This window comes from Coturnix japonica, chromosome 5 (assembly GCF_001577835.2).
Source record: "Coturnix japonica isolate 7356 chromosome 5, Coturnix japonica 2.1, whole genome shotgun sequence".
NCBI classification, from domain to species: domain Eukaryota; kingdom Metazoa; phylum Chordata; class Aves; order Galliformes; family Phasianidae; genus Coturnix; species Coturnix japonica.
This window is the reverse complement of record NC_029520.1, coordinates 39,377,633-39,396,837: the sequence shown is the minus strand read 5'-3', so window position 1 is coordinate 39,396,837 and position 19,205 is coordinate 39,377,633. Positions and strand designations below refer to the sequence as shown.

General features: G+C 39.9%; 1 protein-coding gene across 9 annotated transcripts in view; it reads left to right on the top strand.

Annotated features, from left to right (window-relative positions):
- FOXN3 (forkhead box N3) overlaps nt 1–18,689 on the top strand; it is a 167,292-nt gene extending 148,603 nt beyond the window's left edge. For 6 of the 9 annotated variants that reach the window (XM_015865304.2, XM_032444685.1, XM_015865299.2 and 3 more), the window contains 4 exons: nt 1,789–1,897; nt 8,524–8,547; nt 10,923–11,523; nt 11,808–18,689. In XM_015865304.2, the coding sequence (XP_015720790.1) occupies nt 1,789–1,897; nt 8,524–8,547; nt 10,923–11,472 (683 nt within the window). In that variant the 3' untranslated portion in view covers nt 11,473–11,523; nt 11,808–18,689. The remainder of the gene's footprint in view (nt 1–1,788; nt 1,898–8,523; nt 8,548–10,922; nt 11,524–11,807) is intronic. The other 3 variants (XM_015865300.2, XM_015865301.2, XM_015865303.2) reach the window with 1 other exon arrangement.
- Nucleotides 18,690–19,205: the final 516 nt, after the last annotated feature.

Below are 19,205 nucleotides of genomic sequence, written 5' to 3'. Positions count from 1 at the left end.
AATCTGTCCCTCTTGTAAGCCTGCTGGGAAACAATGCCTATTGGAAATTACGTCTTTTTGTTGACTTTTAGATATTCAGCAAGTTTATATGTTACCTTAAATCTGCCCATTCTCTGTCTGTTTTCTGCTAGCCATATCCTTGAGCAGAACACTTCACTTTTATAGTGTTGTTGTTTTGGCCTTCTTAAGGTTATGCCATTGAAACAAATAAAACAAAAAACTCAGGCTGCAGAGTTATTAGCAGGAGAACATTCCTCTGTATTATCTACAAACCCAAACACAGCAACACTGAAAGCCTTGAGCAAAGTGTACACGATCGATCGCTCATAATCTAGTGCTGGAAGAAAATGTGCACAAAGTAGTGAAGTATAAATAGCAAAAAGCAATTTTAAAATTATTTTGGTCATTGAAAGCTGACCCTGGTTGTTACAAAGTAGGTTCTGTAATTTTGGCCATTTGAGTCTGTACTTAAGCACCTAAATATAAATGACCTATTCTTCAGAGGTTCTCAGAAGCAACGGGGGTATCACACAGTGGCAGGATTTGATTAAGGGGTGATGTGCTCTCACCAGCAGGAGAAAAGAAGATTATTTTCCCAGGACTAATCTTTGTGGTCTGTAATGAAGCAAGGTGAGCATCAGGATGGCAGGAAGGGGCCCATGGATCTGGCTTGGTGTTGATAGATACCTCAGCAGCTTAAAAATAATGTGTTTCTAGGCCTGGATGTGTTTCTCTGCCTCAGAGCATACTAACATTTTTGAGTATGAGCATTTGAAGTTGGACACGTGAAGTGTGTACTTTGATTCTAAGGCTGAATGAGTTTTTTGGTCGCTCTGTAACTTAAGTGCAACCTTTGAAAGTAAAATTCCGTAGCTGTTTATATTTATTTAATATGTTTTTTTTTAATAGCATCTATGTGTTTGCGATAACACATACACAGTAATGGTAATCATTGTCCTTTCAGACATTCTCCATTAGGGGAAGGTATGGTACAAATGCTGCTGACTTTTAGTAAGTATTTAAAAAACAAACTGACTGTGGACATTAAAGAAGCGTGTTTCAGTGAAGGCTATTAGCAGTTTCTGTTCAGTCTGCAGGGGCTTAACAGTTGTGCAGTTAAGTCCCTGGAAAGTGCTGGTGTGTTCAGGAGTCCTGCAGCCCAAGGAGGAAGAACAAAATTGTGAGGACACAGAAAAGCAGCTCTGTAGAAATGAAGTACTCAGATGTTGGTTAAATTCTTACTGGCCAGAGCTGCAGTGCTTGATGCCCAGTCCAGTGTGAAGTCCCCAGTGAAACCTTCTATCCCCAGTGGGCAGCGTCTGTGCCGCCCACTCAGGCCTGAGAGCAGGCTGCATGCTGCAGGCACCTTGCTACTGGCTGTTTACCTTCTGTTTGTCTGTAAAGGGTCATTGTTTCTTATGGTAAATGGATGTTACATCTGTGCTCAGAGCTGTTTCTGACTCTTCAGCACATACATTCCCAGAAGAACAGTGATTATAAAACCAGTGATTTGATTGTACAAGGAATGATCTGCAGCAACTAGGTCAGGCAGTGGCTTCCGTAAGCCACTTTATCACTAGTTGCTGTCAAAATATTTGCTATGAAAATAGCATTGAAAGTCGGATGGCATTCACAAGAGTTGAGATGAGATGCTGGAAGGTAAGCAGTGCACTACACAGGCCTCTCCGATGTTTTCTCAAGTCATTGAAAAGCTTAACTTCATGTTTTGCTCACACACTTTGCTGATGTTTTCTTTAAAAGAAAAAATATACTCTTTTTGTTTTTCAGTTCCTCCAGGGGTGATACAGAATGGAGCTCGAGTTCTGAGTAGAGGAATATTTCCTGGAGCCAGGCCATTGCCAATCAGCCCTATAGGAAGCATGGCTGTTGCAGTAAGGTAAGATTGGCTCATTGTGAGATCTTTATGGAATAAATTATTATTTTTGCAGAAATTGTAATATTTTCATAAGCTTGGAGCATGGGAAAATTTACTGCTTGCTAATGCTTAGGAGATTTTAAATGAAAGAAACCCTCTGCCATCCAGAACACATGGGCTGTCATTCTTTGCAAGATAGTCATGGTATTTCTGTCTTATTTCATACAGGCTTATAAAGAACCTCGTTTTGTTTTCACTAGCAAGTTGAAGGCAGCTTTCTGTGAGAAGCTCCCCGGGTGACCTCTTTTTCTTAGTGTGGATGTGTTTTCCTGCCCCCATTCTCCTTTAAAGACAGTTTCCTGATGATTATTTTTTTCTGGGATTAAATACCTATAGCTGTCATTTCGTTATTAATGTAGGTCTTTGTGAGATGGTTTCTTTCATTACAGATTCTTTTTCAAGGTTATACTGAGACATTCAAGGGTAAAACGTTGTTTGAAGATCCTCGACTTTTTTTCCCAGAAAGCAGGGCACTAAGGGACATCTAGTGATGGCAATAAGAACTGTGGTTCAGCGCTTTGCTTTACTTAAAGTAGGGATGGTTTATTGTTGCACGAACAATTTGCCTCAGGTGTAGCTGTGTTTTCAGTCAGTCACAACAGAGGATAATTCAGTCAAGTGTGCTGCCAGTGCAAAAAAAAAACCTCACATTATTGGTCAAAGCCGTTCCAGCTCAGGCAATTGGATGTTCTGGGTGGGATTTCATATTCAGTGCTGGTGCTGCTTTGCTGGGCTGTTCCAGTTGCACACTGATCTTGGTAAGTGATTGCAAGGTGGTGAAATGAAGGAGCTTGATAGCTACTTGTGCCATCATTATTTACTTGGGATTTTTTTCCATTTGCACTTTATTTTTAATCTCTTTACATAATTATTGTCTTGCTCTTTGGGGGCAGTTTTTACATCCAAAAAATGGAGACAGAGAAAACCTCCAATATTCATGTGATCTTGATGACTAAAAATGCAGAGAAGGGGAGACTTTGATGGGCAGCTGCTTCAACTGTTTTTCATATTTGCTATGCTGCAGAGATACAGCCCTGGAGGTCATCCCCCAGAGGTCTGCAGTTTCTCTCCATCTCACTTTCCTGCAGTCTGGTCTTGCTAGCAGGGGAGGGCAACCATCTTCAGGGCTTTGCTTCTGGCTTTGGCTGGGACTTGTATTCTGCAGTGGGGACTGCAGAGCTGTGGGACTGCTGGATTGTATGTTGTATATATCCATGTACTTAGGAAGTGACCAAGCTAAACAGAAGATGCAGTGGTCTGAATATTCTCTGAATATGGAGCTTATCTGTACTTCCAGCTTAGGGCCCTTCCTTAAGAAGAGGAGACTTTCTGTTCTGTAATCGGGTCTAACTTAAGGAGGAGACAGATCTGTTTTTCCATCCATGGCCACTCAAAAACTCTTCTATGTAGACGTCTCCAAATTGCTGTGCTGTAGGGCTGCATATAGATAAGTTATACATTTTTGAGCTCTTCTCTTTGGAGCGAGAGGGGGTCAGCACATAGAACAGGACCTTCACCAGCTACCTGCTAATCTAGATTTGGGAGATAAGGGATTTTACCCTTCCCTTGCTTACATTCTTTTTGCTCTGTCTCAGAGAAAAGCATTTGTAATTTGTTAACGCAGACATATTTCTAATTCTTTGTTCTCTTTTCCAGCCTTAGGCAATATTAGAAATAGCTTGCTAGGAGTATATTGCTGATCTGCATGATGTCTGCTCTTCTTTAGGAGCTTCTTCAGTGTCTTCTCTTCTAATTCTTGGAAATAAATAAGGAGAGGATTGAGAGAGCAGGGAAGAGGCTGTGTGAGATTTGGATAAGTTGAGGGATTCTCTGCAGTAGAGCAAGTTCAGAAGACAGTTTTGTCTTGTGCCTACTGGGGATATTAAGATTCAGAATTTCTTTAGGAAGGTCAGTTGGGATGCATGGTACCTCTTAAAACATCATCCAGACCTCTGATAACTGAATATTTCTGTTACTGTAAAAACAACATCCTGTTTCTTGGTTGTTGCTCCTCTCTTCAGATATGCACAGCTAAAAGGAGCCTGTTGTGCTGAGCTTTTGTGGCATCTCATGGAAATCCATACAACTTCTGCTTATCATGTACAGCAGAGGGAGTTCATCACAGTGTCTGCGCAGCCTTCCTCTGTTGCTCTGAAGGGTGGGAGCACTGCTTATGCAGAGCTGCCTTCCCTGTGTGGAGGGAGTTGCACTGGTCAGGCTGGCAGGAGATGTCAGAAATGTCCCCTTCCAGCTTTCACCAGCAGCAGGTCTGGTGGGCAGCCGTAGCAAGTGGTGTACTCTGATTTTCCAGTTAGCCTGCAGAAATTGTGTCCTTCAGCCTATATGTTCAGGCACCTTCTTTCCAATAAGATTTTACTCAATTGTGTATTTTCTGGAGAAAAGTTCCTCTGATGTTCTGAATGAATAGCCATAAATCAGGTTTCTGCTAATTTAGTTCTGTCCTTTGCTTCCACTTAGGTTTCAGTTTTGTGTCATATGCTGAAGAACACAGCAAAATGAAAGATAAAAGTCTGTGCAGCTGGATTTGTTACCAAGCAAATAACTTACAGTATGTTACCGTGCTGTGCGGACTGCCATTCCTGTCAAAACAGAGTAACAAGTTTGATCTTAGGTTAAATTTGCAGTTGTAATTAAGCAGAATGTTTTGATGAATCTGTTATTCAGAAGGGAGGCCAGAACCACAGGACATAACTAACAGACATTGAAATCAGTTATCACTATCAGAATATCACTGATTTCTGATATGCTAGATATATTATATGCTATAAATGGAGAATAGTAGATGAAGAGGGCAACATTATGTTGGCTTAAATTGCACAAATAGGCCTTTCATTCCAAACTAATCTACGAATGGAAAAGGCATCCCACACTGTTTTTACTTTGAAAATCATCCACTGGTGTTAAATCTCCACAGCAGAGCATAATTGGGTCTGTTCTGACAGTAGCTTTTTATTTGCTTTATTCACACCACTTTTAGCTTGTTTATCATCCATATTTTCCATGTTGTGGCTGACAAGTCTAAGACCCACCCAAAGACAGCAGGGGAAAACAACGCTTTCAAAGCTGTGCAGTGTGTAGTGTGTCTCTTACATGAGATCCATCATGTGTATTTTTGGCAGACCATGTCACCATGCAGTTCTCCAAGTGAATCTCAAAGCACAAGCACTGGTACTCTGAATACATAGAAAATAAAATACTGACTTATAAAGGTATTCAGTGAAAGCAAGCAAAGCCAGTAGTGGCTTACATGAGCAAGGAGTTGACTGTGCCTTAAAGGAGAGCTTTTGTCCTTACTATGTAAAATTGGAAAATATCCTTTAGATGTTTCTCTAGGAGGACTTCTGCAGACACTTCAGTGGGCCTAGTCTCTATGTAAATGCCCAAAACATCTGCAGCATGCATTGTGGCAAGGTGCAAGAAGCTCTGTCAGATGTGATCACGTTCTGAATTCATAATGTGGTGCCAATTACACCATGTTGGAAGAACATGAGCTTGGGAGAGCTATTTGGACTGTAATGCCAGTGCATTCAGCAGAAACCTCTCTCCATGGTGTCTGTAAACTGCCTTGCTTTTCTTTAGCACATGCATGGATTGTGTCTGTGCACGTCCTTCCCACAGCACTGTAGACCTGCTAAGCCTTCCCTGCCTGCACTGGGCAAATCCCCTGAGGTGAAGTTAGTGGTATTTCACTCCACAGAAAACCTCAGCAGCTGTGTGGCACAGACCTTGACGTTTGGTCCAGGTTAGTCTGCAAAAGATATTTTGCTGAATATCCCTGGCAATATTTGTGTAATAGGCCTTGTTTGTTTGTTTGTTTTCCTCTGCTCTGAATGTACACTGTGCTACAGAGGCATTTTAACAGCATTTGGATGGGCTCCCAGGGAACCCAAGCTTTGTGGCACTTTAGCCTTCAGTACTTGTACTGTGTAGGCATGCTTCCTCACTTTTTGGTAAGATTCAGATGCCATCAAAAGTAGGATTGGATTGTGAATTCTTTCTTTACTAATACAGAACCTGCTGGTTCTGTATTCTGTCCTAATCCTGCTTTTCCCACTGAATTAGACAACTGAGGAGAGCTGATGCTTTTAGCTCCAACTAATTTCCTTTTACTGTTGGAGTTGTTGCTGCATGTTTGTTGCTAGCCTTGGTCCACAAGGCTTTGCAGTCTGTTCAGTGGCCAAATGGAAACCCTATCCCGTATCATTAGCCAGCAAATTCACCTGAGATGCAGGTAGAAAAGAGGGAAACAGAGTTCACCACTACTTTGCTGGGAAATATTAAGGAGCGGGTAAAACCTTTAGGATTTGGGATGAATAAGGATGCTTAAATTTGCCATTCAGGTTTCTAAGGCAGTTTCCTAGAGAATGGAAGTGCATCCACACTGGCAGAGCTACCGCTTTTCCTTCATTTTGAAATAAAATATAATGCAAAGCCAACAAAAGTGCACATACCCAAAAGCGGCATTAACAGGCCTTAGGTACCTCAGTGGCATTATGTTTTAAAATAACTATTTTGTTTCTTTTTTAACTAGTAATACTGCATTTCCTCTACTGCTCATCAGTACTGGAGTTTCACAAGAATGGTTGTTGTGCCTAATTTTATTTGAAGAGTCAACATTGTTATTTACCATTATTTTAACTTCAAATTTGTAGAGCAATTACTGCATTACACCTTGAAATCAATCATTCAAGAGTGATTAAATAAACCAAACATGTCACTTGTGCAGCACAGAAGCCAAAGCATTGTAGGATTATATGCTCTTGTGTCTATAAACAGTTACTTCTGCTTAAAGGAACTGGTAGATATTTCCATTTGTAAATTCTTTACTGTACATTCTTAACGTTCTTGTGTATTGCTGGTACGATCAGCTTAACAAACCCAACATCATCCTTGTTGGATTGCTTTCCCCTTTTCACCTGCGGCAGGCAGGGTGCATTGTCCTTGGGATGACTGAAGAACCAAAGATGGATCTTATGGTTATTTATCCTGCAAAAAGAACTTCAGATTTTCTGTGGCTATTGACAAAGTGCTCTTTCTGCCAGCAGTTCATGATTCATGCTTGTTATGGTTCTTTGCATACAATTACTCTGTGAAGTGTCTCTGTGAAGAGCTTCCATCAGTAGTGTAACTGACTTCTTGTTTTAACTCAGTAACCCCTGATAGAATCTCATCATACAGCAAGTGAGCATCACTTGTCTTCCATATGCTTGCTTATTGTCCTATCTGCTGATATGTAGTGTTTATAAATAACAGTTCAACTACCTGTATCTAAAACTGACTCTCCTGAGTTTTCCTCTGAAATCACATTACCTATATGGTAAAAGACTGTTAGCAAACCTGGAATCTGTCAAAATGCATACACCCAATTTACAGTACCAAACTACATTGCTTTCTTTATATCTTTTAACTGTCTGCTTTCAAAACTCACTCCAAAATGTTCGGAGGGATTAAGCTGGTATTTAAACTGTACGTAGGTTTGTTTTGTTCAGCAAAGGAATACAGCTGTCTGTGATGTGGAATACAGTAAGTATTTCTCAGTCAAGCTTCTCGCCATGTTGCAGACAGAACAGAGACCAAGGAAGACCCCTTTAAAAAGCAGAAGCAGTGGCACTGTGCAAAAGCAATTGTTTCATTACTGAATTGAGATCCAGCTCCTGTGGGCTCCATTTCACTCCTGATGAAATTAGTAACTCATATCAATTTACAAGGGGAATGGAATCAGGCTTTCAAAAGGCCAACTTATCTCTGTAGACCTTGAGGGTTGTGTAATTGTGCCACAGCCAAACTGAAATATTCTTAAAAGAATCTGTGCGTGGTACTTTTAGGTGTATAACTGTGGTAAAGAACCCTCAAGCAAATAAGAGTCTGTAGGATGAAAAGCTCCCAAGTCTGCCCCATGGCCTTTCCTTACAGCGGCATATCTGAGAACATGTCCACTTCTGGAAATGTAGAAATGAAGTGCTGAACTAGAAAATGGGGAAATAATAAGGTATTGCTTCAAATTGTGTCTCACCATTACACTAAGCACACAACTCTCAAATATTTTTTCTTCTCCTGTATAATTGAATACTAATCCAAACATCAGAGCAAGTGCCTGTTTTGATGAACTGTTGTTGTTTCAGGGACAAAGTTAGAATTATAACCAGAATTTTGAGCAAAAATAGATTCAAATGGCCAAAATTTGTCCTCTGGAGCCTGGGGGAGTTGTGTCTACTGAAGATCTGCATTGAACCTAGTAGATCACCACAGTGATGTGTTACTGAGTGCGTGACTGGATGAAAGCACATATGGAGATTGACAATGTCTCAGAAGCATGCGCAGATTATTAATGATTTAGATAATATTTTACTCAACTCTTATTTATGTACTAATATCAGTTTTAACTGATTCTTCCTATGCGTTGACCTGTTACCTATCAGATGAATTTAATTTCAGGATACGTGAATTTTGCCCTGATGAATATCCTAAGTCGCTCTGCCTGTTTAACTCATTTTCATCTCTGCAGATATCCTTTGCTACTTCTCTCCTTGACCTTCTTTCTCTTCCTTTTTTATTTCCCCAAGCAGAACTGGTTGGAAATCTTTCAAAATGTAAGTGAAAAACATAAAGATTTTTCTGAGATGCGAATGCTGTTCATTTCCTGACCAGTTCCACCATAGCTTCTCTTCCTTTGAAATGCATTATTTCCTGTCTCCTCCCACTTATTTTAAAGTGACTTTTTTTTTTTTTTTTGTCCTTTCCTGTCTTTCTTTGCCATCATCCCCTTTTGTTATCTCATTCCTGTGGGATTCTAACCACACAGTAGTGTACCTTCCCCCAGGACATTGCTCCTGTAATCCCTGGGCCTTTTCATTCCATTTTTCAGTTTTTATAGGGGATTGGGATCTGGAGTATGTCTCTTGGGCAGAGCTTTTGAAACCAAATTAGATCCCCTTTATGGAAAAGCAAACACTAGACTAAAGAGGGGGCAAGTCAGGGAGGTCTTCTGGCACGTGGTTGCTCTGCTCCATGGAACTGTTGTCTTCCTTTTATTGGTAGTTTCTGGGAACAAATAGAGGTAGATCTAATAACACAAAAATGTGCATCTTGATTTAAATCCCATCTGTCAGAAGCCCTGTTTGTTGGTAACCTAATCCATAAGAATTCTACTTGGATTCCTACCCATTCTGTCCTGTGTGTTTTTTTCCCTTGGAGCAAGATTTTATTGGTGGTTTTATATGGGGAACTAGGAGCATGTGATTTTTATTGAGCTACATTGCCCTGACTACTAGCTGCCTAATAAAATCAAGTAACTTTAATTTTATGCTAATTTATGATAATTTTGAACATCTTTAAATGTAAATTTACCCTAAAAATGAAGAATCTGTCACTTAAAATGCATGGCATGCCTCCTTGTAATGACTGATCTTAAGGAGTTGGTTATAAATTCACCTTTCAACTAGTTTAGTATGGATGATTTCTTCTTTTAAGCATTTGGCATCCTCTAATGACAACCCCTGCAGTGGGAAACCATCACAGAGTAAATGCAGCTGGCATGCTGCACAGTCATGAATGACATTGCATTTAGTTATTAATAATTGAAGGAGCATTGTGTATTCCTTCTGGGTTTTGTATATAATTTATGGATCATAAAGCTACTTGAAAATCTAAGTGAAAATAATTTTATTGAGCAAAAGTGGCTGCTAATAACTATGCCTTCTGTTACATATATTTATCTGAAAGTACTGTAAATAAGAACATTTGGAGAGACTGATTAATGCACTGCCTTTTAGCATTGTCCTGTCACCAGTTCTCAGAAGCTGTTTCTTACTTCAGTAAGCTCCACAGATAAGTGCATTGAGATGAATAGGAACTGAGGGATTATATACCTCTCTGGTATTTTCCACCTTTTAGCCATACCTATCTAAAATGGATAATACTCTGTTGTTCATTCTGTAAAGAAAGCAGACCTGTGTCTGGTCACTGTCACATTTCTGTTAAGAAACACCTGTGCTCATTGTGCATTTTTAACCAACGCAGTTGTGATTGTATGAAAGCACTGTGGTGAAGCTGGAGGGTGGCAGGACCTGATTTTAAAGTGGCTTATCATGTGACAGATGAAACTGCCGTGCTTGTTTTTGGTTTTTGTTGTTATTGATAGAGGAGTTCAAGGCTGGTGAACTGGCAGGGAAAATGATGATGCCTGTACTAAGGGATGAGCATCCCCTCTCCTTTTCTCAGTGGGAATTAAACACTGCACACGAGCAAACCCTTCTGCAGCTGACTTGCGAGCATTGTGTTCTCTGTTGTGAAGCTACTGGTAATGCTATAATATTTTCCAGTGCAGAAGAGGACACCATTAATTTTTAAATATATTGTGCTGCTGTAGTTCCCACCGCGTTGAGTGCTATAAAGCCTAAGAGGAAAATGAAAACTTCTAAAGGGAAATTAGAGTTTTTGGTACTGTTTGTTTTTGAGCACATTTTAGTATCTTGTTGGTCCTTGCAGAGATTGCAGCTGAAATCCTCCTACCTGGGAATGGCAGAGCTGAGAAAGAGTCTGTGAGAGGAGGCAAAGGCAGAGCAGCAGGAAGTTGGTGTCTCTTCCCCATGTTTTTAGCAGCGTCATTTGAAAAGGTTGGAGGATATTTATACAGCTCATCAGAACTTATTTAAATTCTAGTAGATAAAACTTCTTAGTTATTCTTTTAAAACGCAGATCAGGACTGCTCAGACATCACCTCTTACGGCCACCCTCCTTGCTCCTGCCTCTTGTACTGCCACATATCTTTTGCCTTGATGGATGTGTAGAGTCCAATTTGCAAGCAATTGCAAAAAGTCAGTCTTTGAAAGCGGCGTTTGTGGATGTTACTTCAAAAATCATAACTTTTGATTATCTGACAGTTGTTTTTGCCTTATTATCTTTTGCACTGAAGCAAGGTTTACTTCCCTGTGGTTTTTACAACAACTTCCACTTGCTTTTCCAGGAATGGGATAACAAACTGCCGGATGCGGACAGAAAGCGAACAGTCGTGTGGCTCTCCAGTTGTTAGCGGCGACCCGAAGGAGGATCACAACTACAGCAGTGCCAAATCTTCCAACCACAGGAGCACATCGCCTGCTAGTGACTCCGTTTCCTCTTCCTCTGCTGATGACCAGTATGAATTTGCAACTAAAGGTAGCCAAGACAGCAGTGAAGGAAGTGAAGTCAGCTTCCAGAGCCACGAGAGCCATAGTGAAACAGAAGAGGAGGACAAGAAGCAAAATCGGAAGGAGACCAAGGATTCTTTAGCTGACAGTGGGTATGCATCCCAGCACAAGAAAAGGCAACATTTAATGAAGGCGAAAAAAGTACCAAGTGACACACTGCCTCTTAAAAAGAGACGTACAGAAAAGCCCCCTGAGAGTGACGATGAGGAGATGAAAGAAGCAGCGGGATCTCTCCTGCATTTAGCGGGAATTCGATCCTGTTTGAATAACATCACCAATCGGACGGCAAAGGGGCAGAAAGAGCAAAAGGAAACCACAAAAAATTAGAACAAATCAATGATTTGTTTGAACTTACAAAGTTTTGTTTCAGCACGTCAGGTGAATTCTAATGATTTGTGGCAATATCAGCAATTATTCCTTTTTTGTTTTTCTTTCTATTTGGTTTTATTTCTTTTTTTTTCTTTCCTTTTTTTTCCTTTTTTTTTTTTTTTTTTTTTTCCAAATCTCTTTCTCTTCCAGCTTATTATATAATTTGCCAGTTTGTTGGGTTTTTGGTTCCATAGAACTCATACTGACACTCAGCTAATTTACAAAAGCTTTTCATTACCCGAAGACAAAAAGTTAACAACAGCAACAAAAAAAAGCCAAAATCNGCACGTCAGGTGAATTCTAATGATTTGTGGCAATATCAGCAATTATTCCTTTTTTGTTTTTCTTTCTATTTGGTTTTATTTCTTTTTTTTTCTTTTTTTTTTTTTTTTTTTTTTTTTTTTTTTTTTTTTTTTTTTTTTTTTTTTTTTTTTTTGACCCTTAAGATTTTTACTTTTAAAGGAGATTGAAGCCATAGAACTCATACTGACACTCAGCTAATTTACAAAAGCTTTTCATTACCCGAAGACAAAAAGTTAACAACAGCAACAAAAAAAAGCCAAAATCGCCATTGCTTTCTCCGGCTTGTCAGAAAATGCATGGTTGAATACGCAGTGACATCAACATTGTTGTGATGGGATAAGATTGGGCACTTGGAAATCTCTCTTACACTAGAAGAGATTGCATAATTTAGTAGTCATTCAGGCCTAGCCCTTAAAGAGTTTTTTTTAACGGCCTTACAATTGGGATGTGAGTGAATGTGAATAAAGAGATTTGGGGGAAGGAGAAGGCGTGTACTTCTCACACCAAACCACAGACCATCTGATGGCACTCGGATTCACCGTGCCATAGAAGTCTTTGAACAGCCACTGGTGGCAACTGTGCATACTGTAATGCACTTGTAGTGCTTCGTGTACTGTATGTGGCTAATAGCGTGAAGACTGGTGACTTTTAAGTTTTGGGAAGTTTGAACTGTGTATGCAATGAGTTTCAGTGAAATAATGAAAAGAAATGGCGGGGGGCTGGGGGGGGAATGGGAAGGGGCACTGTTAATAGCTAATCATTGAGTTCTGTCTTCTATATTAAATTTACTGAATGTTCAAAAAGCCATAAGCCCGAAGATTGGCACTGCGTGCAAAAAATAATAGTATAGGGAAAAACAAGCTGTGTCTTCTAAACTGCCTGAGTGAAAAGCAATCAAGTCTAAGAAATTACAGTAGATATTAAGGAAGAAAATAAATCAGAATCCTTTTCTGTGGATCAAATATTTGATCTAACTGAAGGGGGGGGGGGAAAAAAAAAAAAAGAAGAAGCTACAAAACCTGCCATTAGTATTATTCTGTAATTGAAACAAAAGCAACAGGAAAGCATATCGATGATCAGTGAAGCTGAGTTCAACAGAACAGCTCCTACGCTGCCCTCAGAAGCGAGCGTTGCAGTTACTGTCGGTCAGGATTCATCTGTGCAAAAACAATGACAGATTTCCAGATTCAACCAGCGTAGCCAGCAGGAAAAACAAACAAAACAAAAACGATCCACACCGCATGGATTCCTTTTGGAAGGGGGGGAACACAAAAAGCAAACCATTTTTTTTATTCAAAGATGACAGAGGTCTTGTAAGGTAAATAATGTATTTAGCATGAAGCATGAATTATTTTCATATAAATATAGAAAATAGAGAAAAAGGCTATGCCTCTAATTTTTAAGCCCTTAGGCTTAGAGTTTGGTTGGTTTATTTTCTTTTTTGTTTCATTTTGGTTCTTTTTTTTTTTGTCGTTGGGTTGTTTCGTTGTGGATTTTTTTTTATTATTTTTATTTTAATTTTTATTTTTATGGTTTTCTTTCTTTTTTTTTTTTTTTTTTGAAGCAGGTGTTTAAGGTTTAACCTTCTTCAGGGACAAACACTGACTGTTGGGAAACTTACTCTGCAATATTAAAAAATAAAATCTTCATGCTCTGGTAGGGCTTGGATGGTTGAATTATACTGCCTTGTCTGCACATTCAGCCCCCTCTCCCTACTTCTCTTTAAAAAAAAGAAAAAAAAAGAAAAAAAAAAGAAAAATAAGTAAAAGTGTGTCCTTTCTTCGTCTGTACATGTGTAACATGACGCAATAATCTGAGGGCAAGTTTAGTAGTGAGTGTGTATGACAGAATCAAGAGAATAATGGGAGATTAATTGAGGAGAACTCTCTGATTTGATTCAGGAATAAGTAGACATGAAAATAGCTTTGCTAATTTGCCGTGAGAAAATGAAGTTCTTAAGAGCCTTATTGAGGTGTCCCGAGAAAAAAAACAGTGCAACAGAGGGTGTGATTCAGGTATAGGGCTTCTCTCCTGGCACGGTGATTCTTAGATTGGAGATCCGTGCAGAGGAGGGAAGCCGTGAAATAGATAATACAGTCTCTCTCACCTGGATTTGTCAGTTTGGCATGAAAACGTTCCATAAAGAATATCTTAGGGACAAGGAGGAAACCCCAGGGACTGGAAAACCCTGCCACTTAACAGAATGAAATGGTTTCTGTTAAAGAATACAGGTTTGTATCCCCAAAACTGTTCCAGTCAGCAGCACCACTTAAGGTGGATCTAGTTCCTGAAGAGTGAGTTAGGGAAGAATCTGACTTCCCGCTCAGTGGAGTGAAAGGAGAGTTGCATTTGGTGTATATGCAGTTAGGAAGTGGAAAGACCAATGGGTCGGCTGGGCTGGATCTGGCAGCCGTCTCATGCTCCACAGATGTTTTGTAATACAAAGAACAGGGCCACGCTGGGGGCGGTGCACCAAAATTGTGCCTCTCCTCCCATCTCACTCAGTGTGCCCTGGGATCCAGGACCTGCCTTGTCAAGGGTTGTCTGACAGCTGCTGGAGCCCAGCACAATTGCCAGCTATGCAGATAAGGAAGGAGAGAGCCAAGGATGGTGCAAGGAGCAGCTCTGTGCTCTCCTGTTTACTGGTCCTGGGGCTGAGGCATGAAGGGCTGATGGCCAGTGTATTACAATTGGAGTACGCAGGTATGAAACCTGTTGGCTGCCAACAGCCTTTGAGATAAAGTTGGGGAAAACAATGTTTTCTGTTGGCCGTGGAGCACGGAGATGGATGAGCCATATCTTCCCTTTTCGACAGAGCCCTCTCAGTGTGATCAGAATGGGACAGTCCCAGGCCACTCTGTCTGCAGGCAGAGTGCACAGGCATTGAACCACACAGTCCTGCACAGGAGAATTTGGTTCTTCATTGTTTTATGAACTTTGAGAGCAATCATTTGAAATACAAAGCAGTGCAGTACCAGCTTGCCACCACCTTTGCTCATTAATGCATTAATGTTCCACCAAGGAGGTCTTTTAATGTATATCAGAAAGCAACATTTAGAAGTCAAATTCATAGCAGAAAATGCACTGAAAATGGGGCTCTGCCATTTCTTTCCTCCAGAGAGAGCAATGTGGTTGTCTGCTGGTGGCCAGATCCTGCCCAGTCACAACACTAATTCCAAAGCATTTTTACTGACTGCAGTACATCAGTGCAAACAAGATGAGTGTCTGCTGCGCAGCAAGTACCATTCATTAATGTGGACTCTTTGTGGCTAAATATATAATTACCACTAGTATTATATTACCTTAGAAATTGGTCATTTTGCATAAATATCTAATTAAGCAGGTTATCTTTATAAGTATACACATATTTAATCTATCTAAGACTTCAACACCTTCCTTTTATACTTGCTGGTAAATGTAAACTGTTGGCAGGTGTCTGCTTTCATGTGAAATGTGTTCCTCCTCATTCGATCTGTTGAGGAGTTCACAGTTTGGCTGAGTGCTGATGTCATCAACAGATGATTTCTGGAGTTGAAAACGAACTTGTCTTTTATCGATGCTTCCTCTGACTATTGACGAGCAGATGATTTGGGCTTGTATAAAATATTTATGAGTCACCTTTTGAAACATTTCTGTGGCCAGCTAAAAATGGCAGCTTCAGCCATCAGAAAAGTTCCATCTGTTATTATTATTATTATTCTATTTTTAACAGGAATTGAGTGTTTGTTTTTTTTCCAGAAAACAAACAAACAAAAAGTCATCTCCTCAACCCAATTGTCTCTCCTTTCAGTGAGTCATGCCAAAACTGAGTGGTAATTGCACTGTATTACAAGCTCTCTCACTTGCCAGACATGCGGTGGTTGGGTTTTGCTTGTTTCCTTTCTTTATTAAGCCATTTGGGGGTGAGAAGTCATAGAATCTCTCAACTTTCTGTTTCCTCACTCTTATCAGTATTGCCAAATTAATGGTTCTCCAGAACAGGTGGGGACTAGAGGAATCCTGGTAGGTCAGCAAGCATTTAGTGGCAAGTTTCGTATGGACGTGTGTTGTAAGGGTCACTCAGACTTCACCAGGAGCTCCCTTGGAATATACCCTCTGCAGGGAGAAGCTCTTGCAGTCCAGAGCTAATGCCACAAGCAGATTTCACGGGAGTCTGCAGGGAGGTGAAATCTGTTGGTGACGTTTGCATGCTGCAAGCAGTTGGATGTTCTCGTGGGAAGTCATTTTGATGCAGATTTTTGCCTGCACTTAGAAATTTAGGCACAGTTCTTGAACAGCTTTAATACAACATCCCGTAGCTGTTTCTGAAAGCATTTTGATGCTGAACTTCTGGTAAAACCAGCAGTAGTTCTGTCAAGATCAGCAGAGCTTTGCAGAGAAATGAGGCATGCTGTTTAGGACCACAGAACTAGCCTGTGACTGTATTCTCTCTGGTAATTCAAGTGACGTCCATAGGCTGACTCCTGTCTTAAAATGGGAGAAAAGAATCCCAAAGGAGGTGCATGAGCTTCCAATGTTCAAGTGAATTACTGTCTACCTTTGCAAAAGATACAAGGAAACCCTGTGGGCTGCATTCTTTACCAGAGTGAGGTAGAGGGGTGTCAACGTACTTGAACATACTAAGTTGTGTGCCAAACGGCACCATGGATAAAAATGGCCATTTTCTCCATAGCCAAATCATCAAGATTTTTCTGGAAGTATTTCTGTATCTAAATGTGTAGATATGCACAGTCTGGGATTTCCTGGAGCCTCTGGGTGTCTGGTCTCCTTTGCAGTCAGCAGAGCTGCGGACACCCAAGTGTTCTTGAAAATCCATACAGTTTTATTATTACCATTTTTCCTTTGATCTGGCCCAAGTAGTTTTTTAAAACGTTGCTTTCCTGTGCTCCAGGATTAAAGTACAGAGAGAATGCATTTACAATTCCAGATGCAATGCAATTTACTTCACTTCATGGAGAATGCAGACATTCCTTGGAGTGTGCCACACAGTGAGCTGCTCCAACAGCTCGCGGGCATGCTTTATAGGAAATGGTTTTAAAACTTCTTCTTGACTTTGCCACCGAACGAGCATTTGAACCATACATCCTCTTGATTGTAACAGAATATCAGTGTTGACTGTCTGACCAGTTAAGTTTTAGTAGTGTTCTTCACGGCCCTCCAGTAATATATCAAACACTGTTATGCACATAATGCAGCACTGTGATCTAATTTAAATAATACTTTTTTATTATTTATACTACTCTATGTAATATACATCAACACTTTGCTATATAACCTAAGTGATAACCCTCTTCTTAGTTATCTGCCAAACTTTGAATTTCTGTTTGGTTTCTATTGCATTTAGCACAGTTACCGAGTTGTAATGATGTCTCTTTTCCTTTGAAATGGAATGTGTAAGTCAAACTATACGTTTGTGTGTTTCTGTTTTAAGCTGGAGTTTATAAGGATTTACACACAACATTCGGTGTTCTGTATAAATCTGCATACATTTGTGAATTCATCTGCTAATCCCCTTTTATTTAGAAAGTATTAATTATGGTGGTTTATTAGGGTTTTTTTTTCTTCTTTTTTGCATTTTTACTTCTAGTACTGGTTATTCTTGAATTAAGCAGAGACTTGTCAGCTGGGTTGCTTTATCATGTACACAACCTTACAATTCTTCCACAGTTCAGCCAACAAGTACTAGCTTCACTGACCAAAAAAAGTCTCAACCTAATGTGTCTATGGTGCTGTATTTTGCTGGTGTACATTTAAAACCAGAAACGATCTAAAGGTCACCTTGAGCTGTTCTAATAAGTAGCCTTTCCCGGTTTGGGGAGCTTGGGTTTTGTTTTTGTTTAGCATTGAAACAAGAAGTATTTATCTGAAGCTACATAATGGTTTTTCTACTGTATCACGTTTCCTTCTACAAAAAGGGGAAACGGGCCTGATGGAGCAGCCTCTCACGGACAGTGGGAGGCGTTTCTGTTTCAGTTTTTCACTTGATTTCATTGCCCGTTGGATCAGGCCAGCAGTCTGAGAGTTCATCGTCTGAGGGCTTAAGGGATGGCTGCAACTTGTGCCAGAATTACGTGTTGCGTTCTGGGACGGCCAATATCTAGAAATGGGAATCTCTTTACTCTGGCCTAAAATCCCAAGACATTTGTTTTCTTTCAGATTAACCATTGAACTTCAGTACATGTTTAAGTTCACAGAGCATTGTATGTTTTTCATTATGTGTGTGGGATGACAATTGAAAGTAATACCTGTACCTGATAACCAGTTCCATGCCTGCATCATTCACACTCACTACTTAAAACTGCCATGATGTAAAATGTCGGGGGGAATGATTTGTGTGTGTATGAAAAGCATTATGGACTTGTACATTTTTTTTATACTCTGATCTGTAATTTCTGAAATATTTTGTTTTACAGAAAAAAAAAGAAAAAAAAAAAGTGATAAAGCAATCAAAAGACCAAGAGATTTAATATCGATGCTTGAGGGTCACAGGACCTTAACTGGCCAATATGTTAATTTAGTACAGCGATAAGCCAATTTTTTTTTCCTGTACTTGGCGTCTGAAACTGCCGATTTCATCAATATTAAAATACAAACTGTGATGGGGAATGAACAGTGATGTTAAGTTGTATTTGTGTTTACCTAAATGAGCAGTCCGAAGACAAGTGCAATCAGCTGATCTTTAGGGAATATGAAAATGTTGATTTAGAGGCATACTTGCATTTTACATTTTCTTGATGTGTAATCATATTGCCAAAGACAAACTACTTCATCAATTATTATTGTAAATAACACTTTCCCAAAACCTACCATAAAGTTTCTGTGATGTATTGTCTTCCAGTTGCAATAAAAATTACTGAGTTGCATCAATTGAACAGTTGTAGTTTTGTGAGTGTTGTCTTCAAAATACACTCAGGTATTATAGAGGAAAAACAGCATTGGGTTTTTTTTTCCCCACAAATGAATTGCTTCATTTTTAAGTACTTCTAGTCCCAGTGGGATGTTACCCATATTTTTAACTGCAGTAGGAATAATCTGCCACAGGGATCAGTGCTGTACACCCAGGCCACTCAATGCATCTGCATGGCTCTACCAGCCAACGTGAGGCTGGAGCAGGGGAAACAGCAAACAAGTCATCTCTTCAGAAGGCAAACAATAAAGGATTCAAAGGAATAGCAGTGGCCTTGTAGCTTTCCCCGGTTAAAGCAAATCTGAAGAGCAAAATCTTATAAACTGTTCCCCAGGTGTTGGTGTTTCAATGTGGGCTCTATGAAGATGTGGATTTAACTTGTAAAGAGCCTGAGAAGAATGCTTTTGTCTAACAAAAATTTTTCCTGCCACTACTTAGAGCTGCACAAGTTTCCTTTTGTATTCTCAGCATCTGCTGTGGC